Source organism: Athene cunicularia, assembly GCF_003259725.1.
Source record: "Athene cunicularia isolate RWA chromosome 11 unlocalized genomic scaffold, athCun1 chr11_part1, whole genome shotgun sequence".
Taxonomy (NCBI): Eukaryota; Metazoa; Chordata; class Aves; order Strigiformes; family Strigidae; genus Athene; species Athene cunicularia.
In genome coordinates, this window is record NW_020799113.1 from 20,313,713 (window position 1) to 20,323,490 (window position 9,778).

The 9,778-nt window shown below is 58.8% G+C and overlaps 1 protein-coding gene across 5 annotated transcripts in view; it reads left to right on the forward strand.

The window, feature by feature from the left end:
* The first annotated feature begins 1,258 nt into the window (after positions 1-1,258).
* NDRG4 (NDRG family member 4) overlaps positions 1,259-9,778 on the forward strand; it is a 17,578-nt gene continuing 9,058 nt past the window's right edge. Inside the window, exons 1-3 of one of the 5 annotated variants that reach the window (XM_026856776.1) lie at positions 1,259-1,383; positions 3,108-3,199; positions 3,645-3,689. In XM_026856776.1, the coding sequence (XP_026712577.1) occupies positions 3,125-3,199; positions 3,645-3,689 (120 nt within the window). In that variant the 5' untranslated portion in view covers positions 1,259-1,383; positions 3,108-3,124. Of the gene's footprint in view, positions 1,384-3,107; positions 3,200-3,644; positions 3,690-7,933; positions 8,078-9,778 lie in introns of those variants that run through there. The other 4 variants (XM_026856777.1, XM_026856778.1, XM_026856774.1 and 1 more) reach the window with 4 other exon arrangements.

Sequence of the window (9,778 nt, forward strand, 5' to 3'; positions counted from 1 at the left end):
TGTGTATAAGAGACAGCTCCATGGGGCCAGAGCAAGCGGTGGGTGTTTGTCCCGCACTGGCGGGGCAGGAGGTAGCTCAGCCTGGGTCACACACCCCATCGTGGCTGAGCAGGAGTCCTGCTCGGGGGCGATGCCGTGGGCACCCTTCTGTGTCTTGGATCGGTCTGCAGGTTCCCTTACACCCTCTCCTCACCTTGCTGGAGGTCGCCTTGGCTTTGACGCCTGGCAGGGGCCAGCCCTCCCTCCTCTGGATTTGCCTCCCCATCTGCTGTGCACTGCTGTTAGCTCAGAGGATCTGTGCCAGCATCCTGTGGGCACCACATCCACGCTGGGGCAGGAGCAGGTGCTCAATGGGGAGACTCCCGTGAAGTTGGTGCATTGTCTGAGGGACCCCTGCCTTCCAACTGGACATGCTGCCCAGGACCAGACCCTCCCCACTGCCTCGTCATAAAATAATAATAATAATGATGATGATGATAGTGTATTTCCTTACCACAAGGTGTTTCTCCTCCAATATGGCAGCACTGGGCTGCAGATCCCCGGGGAAGGAGAGACAACATGGTTGTTTCCATCCCCACCTATACATGCAGTGCCAGGGCCCTGGCGGGGCAGAGCACAAGTCCCAGAGCAGAGCACTGCTGTCCCGCTGGGTTTGGGACACATGTGGGGTTAAGGAGGAGGCATGTCCCAGCTGTGCCCAGGAAATGGTGGCACTGCGCTGGGGAGGCAGACTGGGAGCCGAGATGGGCATGCTTGGGGCAGCACCCCGGGGGTAGGTGCCATTGGGGTGAGCTGGAGGGAAAAGGACTTGTTGCCAGCCACATCGCCCCAGAGTGCAGTAGGAGCCAAGTTGCTTTGGCTAGGAGACCTGGAGACATGGCTTCCCCAGCAGCCCTCTGCAGTGACGGTGGCCTGGCTGGGCTGGGTGACGCTGCCCACAGCCCCACTGCTGCACTGTCAGAAGCAGGGACCAGGGTACCTGTGGGGTGGCATGGGATGCTTAGCGCCCCTGGGAAGCTGGCAGCATGGCTGTGATCCTGCTCGCTGGTTGTTGCACCCATGGGACTTCCTGATGTAATGATCCCTCCTCCTTTCCTGTGCTCAGCACCACTTTAAGTGACTGTCCACCCTGCACTGGGGATGCTGGTTGATGTAGGGCTCTGCCATGTCCCTTGTGAGCCAGCTTTCCCCACACCATGCAAGCAAGGTCATGGGGCCTTTCCTCATTGCTTGGCCACCCGCCCTCCCATATTAGCTGGAGGCTTTAATTAATAAAGGCATTCACCATATGCTGAGTACTGTTCCCAGCTGCTGGGGGTGCAGCCACACAGATTGGTGTGGTCAGCGTGGGACACTCCTGCTCTCTTCCAGACCCAGGTACTGGTGAGGCTGATTTTCCTCCCATTTTTTAACTATGGGATTGTGTCCCAGGGATCGCGGGGTTGCTTGGTTGGTGGCTCTGTGGACTGCAGAGTCTTGGCTGTACTGGTGGGCTGCAGGCGAGGGCTGTCTCCTTGCACAAAGCCATTTCCCTAGCAGCCCAGCCTGGAGCAACATGTCCCAGCGGTGTGTCTCTCCATGGGGCTCTCAGCACCAGTCCCCACTGGGGTTTTGCACAGCCCCCAGCCCCTTTGTACAGGGGGTGACATGGATTCCCCCAGTGCTGGATGCCCTGGGACTCCTGGGAGGTTTTGTGGTGCTGTTTCTCCCTCCAAACAGTTCTGGTTTGTTGGATGGCTCCCAAGGAGCAAAGCAAAGTGTGGTGTCTGCAGAAAGCAGCCAGGTGGCACAGCCTGCTTGCATTTTGAATGGAAAACCTGGTCGGATGGGCAAAAGCTGTCTTTTGAGGGGAGTTGATGACCAGCTCCCATATTCCTGGTGGCCTTGCAATGCTCGTTGAGTTGCTTAGCCTTTCCACATCGTCAGCCTGGGCTGACCTAGGTTTGAAGGTGGACAAACGTGGAGCAGGCTTGGCTGAGGCTGTGGATGAAGCAGGGTCTGTGTCTGCTGTGGTGCTAGCACAGCCCGATATCATCCCCGGTATTGCCAAGGAGATTGCAGAGGGTGGGTAGGCAGTGGAAGGGGTGTGGGACTGGTGCTGCCTGTTCTGAGTAGCAACAGCTTGTCCAAAGGCTTGGCCTTGGGGAAGGGGTGGAGACGGAGGCAGCGAAGGCAAATACCTGAGGTCCAGATCCTGCCTGAGCGCACATAATCCCCTTGCACTGGGACTTGCCAGTTACCAACCCAGTCTATACGATGAGGGAGCTTGGATTGTCCCGTGTTCCTGATGTCTGTCACCTTCCATATGCAGACAGCTGCCAGGGGCATGGGCATCCCCTTGCTCCCCTTTGCTTTTGAAACTGGCCTGGGGGTGTTTTTGGAGACGCTGGAGTTGTGGGGTACAAAGTACCAGTGCCGTGGTCAGCGGCATCCAGTCCCATACCTCTACTCCACAGCCAAGTCTGTCCCTGCAAGTCCTGGGGCTGAGCTGCTGGCTGGCCAGCACCTGCTTCACAGGCAGGAAGAGTTTGGGCGTAAAGGCTTCACATTTGGTTTTATCCCATCATTGCAATACAAACTTCAAGCTGTCTCTCTGCTCTCCTGCTGCTCAGAGCATCCCTCTGCCTCCCAGCATGGCTGAGAAACATCACCCCTTGTTCTGACTCTGCACCCATAGCTGTCCACAGCTTAAAAACCAGCCAAAACCTTGAATTTTCTCCCGCTGACTGATGCTGGAAGTTGGGATGGGAATTGGGGTGTTCTAGCCCTGGGTTGAGTGATTACAGGGATTACCAGCATGGACCGACCAGGTTGGTCTCACAGTTTGCCATGCACTGGAAACGGGTATGTCCTTAACTGGGAGAACTGGACCTGAGTGGGAGCTGGAAGCTGAGCAAATCCAGCCCTGTGCCTGCTTTCAGCTCCCAGCAAAGGGGCTTGCTGTGGCCCCAGACAAGCTGAAGCACCAGGTCCCCATGGTAGATGGGTGGTGTGAAGCTGATTTAGGTCCTGTCCCCATGGGCAGGGACACCCAGGAGGCTCCCAGGGGGCTGGGACAAAGGGGACCAAGGCAGGAGCTGCCCTGACAGCTCCCTCATGCCGGGCAGGGCTGCTGCTGCAGGAGATGACCATGGCGGGGCTGCACGAGCTGCGCTTCACCGAGGAGAAGCCGCTGCTGCGGGGCCAGGACGCTGAGCTGGTGAGTCTGGTGGCCACGCTGGCTCTGTCTCCTGCAAGTGGGGTGCCAGGATGTGGGTGTGTAAGCGGGAGCTTGGGGCGGAGGGTGTGCTGGTATTGGGTGTTCATGGGCGCCCGTGGGTGATGTCTGGTGCACACGTGTGTGCAGACGTGTGCTGTATGGCTGCACACGCACAGGTGAGTGCAGGCTCTGCCTTGGTGTGCTGATGTGTGTGTGTGAGTTGCACGTACGGGCTAATACACACGTGTGTGCACACGTGCAGGTAGCGCATGCACGTGTGCAGGTATTGTAGCTGTGTGTGTGTGTACACACGTGTGGGCATTGCGTCCCCCTGCAGCCAGTGCTGCCCCGGGGAGTGGGTGCTTGTGGTGTCAGGGGGCTTTGTCATGGGAGTGAGCTGCAGCGGGGGGATGTCTCTGTCCCTAACGGCTCCTTCACTCCCCAGGAGAACTCAGATGTCTTCCTCTCCGCTGTGGACACAGACTGGAAGGTAGGAGCAGCCACGGGGGGTGCCCTCCCCACTGGGTCCTGCGTGGGACAGCAGCCTGTGGCTGGGGAAGGCTGTGGGGCTCTGAGTGGGCCCAGGGGTGTTGCTGTCCCCCACCTCCCGTGGGGACGCAGTGCCTGGTGGGTGTCTGTGCATGGGACTAAACGTTCATTGCGGTCACTGGCAGGAGGGGACAGGGGGGTGCTGCCAGGCTTGCTCTGTGTTGGCACTTGGATGTGGCTGGTGGGCACTTGGTGACAGGCCCGGGACAAAACCTCTTTAAAACAGGAGATTGCTTCTCAGGGGGGCTGAGCTGCTTTTCCAGCCACTCAACCATTGCCATGGCAATGGTTTCCTGGACGATGCCAGCTCCCTGCTTACATAAGGATGTTTGAAAGCCTCTTTCTTTTTTGGAGAGCTGGGGCATTGCCCCTGTACCACCCACCTCTCCTGGAGAGCAGGGTTCCCGCTCCCCAGGCTGGCACCTCCCCACCTTGTACCTCTGTTTTGCCTCTTTGGAGAAGCCACGTGACATGGCCTCAGGGCTTGCAGGGTCTCAGCATGTGTCTGGCTCCCAAGTTGGTCTTCGCTGCTCTCACACCTCTGGCCCAGCTCATTCTGCACCAGTATCCCTGCAGAGACTGGGGTGCTGGTAGATGGGGAGGGAGGGTTGTGAGGCTGCCAGACCCCAGCTCACTGCCCATCCCTCTCCCAGAGCATCCCCCCTCTCAGGGGACACCAGTGACCTAGTATCAACCAATCTGCATTCAGGTTTTATGTTGCTGCTTTGCCAGCAGCTGGGACCACCAAGAGGGTGGGTGTGGTTCGTGCTGGCTGAATCAGGGGCCGGCACTGAAACAGCAGCACCTGCAAGGATAAAATAAATCTGGATTTCATTCATCCTGGGGGAGGGGCAGGGGAGCCTAGGTCCCTGTTTTTGGCAGACCCACAGTGGTGCCCAGGCTTCTGGGGCTGGCCCACTCAGCCTCCATCACCTGTGCAGGTGGCAGGGTGCAGCCGCATGAGGAGCAAGGACTTTTGTCAGGATGCTGAGGGGTGGCTCTGGTCATTCACAGAGTAGGAGATTTCTGGTGGCCCTCTTAGAGGCCTCTTGACAGTGGTAGAAAAGAAATGCCACCATTCCCAGCATCTCCAAAGCTGGCAGGATGCTGGGGCTGGGGGCGACAGTGTGTGGGTCTGGGCTGCTCCTTGCTCTGCTTGCTCAGGGTCCCTATTGATTGCTGGAGGGGAAGCCACACGCCCCGGTGTCACCAAAGTGAGGGTGAGGAAGGAGAGGGAGGTGAGGAGGAAGAGGGAGGTGTCAGTGCCAGGCTGCCCAGAGCTGGTAGTGCCACAGGCACCAGTATGGCGCTCTCTCAGCTGTGCTAGGGCAGGGCTTGGTTGACACGCAGGGGATGTTAAAGAGCAGTGACTCTCCTAGGACAATCATAGTGGCGCTGAACCATGTCCCTAATGGTGCCCAGGTAGAACGGGTCCAGACAGCAAATGCCACAGTAATGTGCCTGCATGGCCTCGATACCTAAAAAAATGAACTCGGCAAGGATCAAGGTGGCTTTTCCCAAGCCAGCCAGGCCCTGTGCCCTCTTGGTTCCCCTCCAGGAGTATCAGGGTGGGGATGGGATGAGCTTCCCAGGCTGTACCAGAGCAATCCCCCTTTTTCCTCAACTTGCAGGTTAGTTCCCTTCAAAGGCTGGGGGTTGCCTGCCCTTCCTCAAGATCTTACCCCATTTTCTAGGCTCAGCTCCTTGGGGTAATTCAGTCCTGACCCCAGCTTAACTCTTCTCCTGACCCTCTGCTCCTCCCCAGAGCCAGTCACTACTTTCTTGCCAAGATGCTCTGGCCTGGCTGGGGCAGTGGGGGGCGGAGCAGAGATCCTCACTGCTGCTGCCAGCTGAAGTAAAGCCCTTGGGACTGCTGGTGTAAGCCAGGGTGCAGGAGTGCAGGGGTCAGGTGCCTCTGCCCTAGGACCTGGGTACCCTGGCACTGCTGGAGGTCTGGGCCACCTGCCAGGAAGATGGGCTAGTAGCCAACGGGGTGGTGATGCCTTATGATGGGAGACCTCCCATCTCCCTGCCACCCTTCTGCATTCATGCCTTAACTTCCATCTTAGCTTTTCCACCCCTTCTCCCTTCTGTTTTGCCACCTTCTGTCTTTTTTGGCCTGCTTATCCCCCTCTGCATCTCTAGCTTTTTCCCAGAGACTTGTGCTCTTTGGCTCCACAGACAGCAGGGCTGAGGAAAGGAAAACTGGCACCCAGACCCACAGATGGTGTTGTACTTGTGCCAGGAACCATCCAGGAGCTGAGCTTCCCCCTCACATGTGGTCCTTCGTTAGCAGATGCATCTCTCCCTGCAGGACAGCCGCTTTGGTGGAGGCAAAGTGGATGCATTCCCTCTGTCTGTCTGTCTGTCCTTTCTCCCATGTCCAGACCCCTTGGCTGCCCAGCCCTGACTTGATTGCAGGACACTGCTTTCAGTGGCTCCCCACCAGCTTTGGGTGATCATTTGTCCAGGTCAGGGAAAGGGCTTTTCCCGGGGAAAGTGTCCCAGCCCTGTTATTAGACATCAGAGCCTCCCCAAGAACAAGCCTCTAGGACGAGGCCATAGGCTTTGTCATGCAGCTAAGCCTGTGCATGTGCTGGTGCTGGCGGCTGGACCCCCTCTGCCCGTGGCTGTGGTGCATGCCAGGGCATGGTGGAAGCAAGCCGTGGCAAGCTGCCCATGTGGGGACAATGCAGAGGTGATGTCAGGCTCCAGCTGGCATGGAGCACTGCTGTGGTGGGCAGGAGGGTCCCCGCTGGATGCGGCCCTGGGCTGGCACTGGCATGTGGCTCTCCAGACCCTTTGGGCAGGCTCTGGAGGGACCACAGGAGTCTTTCTCCATCCACAATTGCCCAGATTCATTCTGCAGTGGGTTGTGCTGAGCTGGGCAGTGGTGCTGAGCTGGGCAGGGGCAGACAGAGTGCAGGAGGTGGCACCCAGAGCCTGCCAGGGGGTTTTGGGGCTGTGGCAGCATGAGGCCATCTGTAGGTGCAAGCTGCCTGCTCGCCCTCTCACAAAGCCTCGTGGGAATCAGGGCAGAAACCATCTGCCTGCGCACATGTGCACATGGGCATACACACACACACACGTGCGTGTGCACTCAGCATGTGTCGGCCCAGGGGCAGGGTCCGACCCCTTGGCGCTGCTGGGTTACCTGCTTTAGTTACCTGCCACTGGCGACGTCCAGGTTGGGGCTAAATCCTGCCCATCCCCTGCATGCCAGCATCCTGCAGCGGGTGGGATGACTGTGCTGCTGGGTCAGGTAACATGGGTATCTGGGCAGTGTTCATGTGCGCACATGTGTGTGCCCCTCCGTGCACGTGTGCACAAGGTTCTGCATGTATGTGGGTCATTGTGCATCCACGGGCATGACTGACAGCCATGGCATCCATGCGAAGCACACGGGAGAAGGATGCAGCAGGTGTGCTTCTTATACACGTGTGGTCGTGCACATACATGTACAGGAGCATGTACCATGCAGACACGCAGAGGCCAGCCCTGTGGGGGTATGCACAAGCATTTTGTGGAGTTCATGTGCTTCAGCATGGGTCGTTGTGTTTACTTTTGCAAAGTCTGCATGCACAGACGTGTGAGGGGACATGGTTTTGCCTGACAGCTGTGTGTTGGTGTGTGTTCTGTGCATGTATGTGCATGATCACACGCATACACATAGCACACCTGCTGTGTCCTTCTCCTGTGTGTTTAGCGTTTACCTGTGTCCGTTTGGGGGGGGAGATTGTGCTTCCCGGTTTGTGTGTGTTGCTGCAGGGCCTTGGTCTGAGCAGCTGCAGGCTCGAGCATGATTCTGCATGTTTGCGTGGGGCTGGACCCCTGTGTCTGTGTGTGACAGGTGTGGGTGAGTGCTGCTGGGACCTGCTGTGGCAATGCTCTGTGTGCTGCAAGGGTGTGACCCTGTCTGGGCACCCTTGCCTGTCTGGATTTGCAGGAGGAGGGAAGATGGAGCAGGTACTGCACGGTACCAGGCATTTTTTCTTAATAAACAAGGGTATTTGGGGCCAATTGGAGCATGAATAATTCCCTCAGCAGCCAATGGCTGAGTGCTGGCTCCATCTCAGTGCTTGCCCGCAATGGAGGCCAAACCTGCCGGGGCTGCGCGTTGCGTCGAGGGGGAAGGGAGAGGGAGGGCTTAGCGCAGGGCTGGGGCTCCGCTATAAATTGAGGCAAGGGGCTGAGCCAGCGCAGAGCTCTGCTTCACCCCAGCCTGCCACACTGCTGTGCCCCACACCGGGACCCTGTCCTCGGCTCACCCAGCCCATCTGCTCATCCTCGTCCGCTCGGTTCCTCACCATGCCTGAGTGCTGGGATGGGGTAGGTACCACCGTTCCCGTGCTTGCTGCCCTCCCTTCCCAAGGAGTTTTGCCCCAGTACCTCCTCTGCTCGCCGAGGCTGGACCTCTGTACCCAGCAGGGCTCCGTGTGGGCCAGGCAGGCGTTGGTGGGGGGGGACGGGGACCTGCTGCTGGGGAGCCCGTCCTTCCCCCAGCCGCACTGCTGCATCCCCGGCGCGCCGCAGGTTTCAGGGACGCATTGTCCTTGAGCATGTCCTCCCCGAGCCCGGCGGAGATGCTGCGCCGAGGCTGTGGGTGAGCGAGCGCAGCTGCTGGCTGCGCTGGGGCTGAGTGCTGCTTGGGGGGGGGCGCACGCTGCCCCTTCCCCGCCCTCAGAGTTGCAGAGGGAGAGGGTCTCTTACCGTTTTGAAGCAATCCCGTGGATGGTTTCTGGCCTCTGCAATGAAGGCAACACTCAGTGGCAACAGGCTCATGTGGAGGGGAGGGAGTGAGGTGGAAGCACTGCAGTGGCGAGTGGGTGACCTGGAGAGGACTGGGCTCTCTCAGACACCTATGGGTGCTGTGACCCCTGCACCTCTCCTTGCCAGGGCCATGGGTTGTCAGTGCCCCCCCTCTCTGCCTGCATCCCCTACATCCCTAGCCTCTCCCCACAGCAAGCATCCCTGCAACAAAGGGCAGGGTTGTGGTACCCAGTGATTCTGCAGAGGCTGCACCATAGGCAGAGATGTGCCTGGCTTGGCGGGGGGGGCTGGGGGTAGCAGTGCTAGGGAAGGAGCTGCCACCTTGGGCATGTGATTTTGGAGTGGGATTGATACTGGGGCTGTGATGGGGACTGTGGGCATGGAGATGGGCAAGGAGCCAGTGCTGTGCCCAGCATCAGACCACATGGACATCTCCTGCTCTGTGACCTTGGGCCAGGCCCTTTTTCTGCCTCAGTTTCCCCATCTGTCATTGTGGGGGGATGTTCATTGCCTGCTGCTTGATACAGCCCAGGGGGGTGGAGGGACAGCTGTGGATGAGGGATGGGGTCGGGGTGCCCTTGGGTAGCTGAGTGTTGTCTCTACAGAGCCCTTGAGCTGCTCTCGGGTGCCGCGTCCCCTCAGGAACAGCAGATCTCAGTGAGAGGAGGCACCGCATTGAGGAGACCCTGTCCTTAGGTGGTTCCTCCCACCTGGGGCCTGTGCCCTTCAGAGTCCTTGTCAGTGTGTGACCCATGGGAGGATTCACGCACCCGCTCCCCTCCCACCAGCCCATCCATGGGGCTGCCAGTACTAGCATGAAGTCCGCGTTAGTCGGGCACCCTGCCAGCATCCTCTGCCCAGCCCTGCTTAGCTTGTGATGCTCCTGCACCCACCAGATCCCAGCTTTGAGGTCACTGCCAGGGGGCTGGCTGGCAGGCATGGGTATCTGGAGGGGAACCATTTCAGAGCAAGGGATTTTACAGTTACTTGATCTGTCATTTTGGGATCAGGCTGCAGCGTTTCCTGGGGTGCTGTCTGGGGTCTGACCTCTGCCTGTTTGTCCCAAGCACAATTAATCCAGGCCAACTGGGCCATGCTGTGATCCCCACCCTGTTGCCAAAACTCCCTCAGCCTCAGGTCCTCGAAGATTTCCTGTCTCTACCTGTCCTGTCCCATGATCCTCCTCTTCCAAGCCATCTTGGATCATCCCATCCCATCCCATCCCATCCCATCCCATCCCATCCCATCCCATCCCATCCC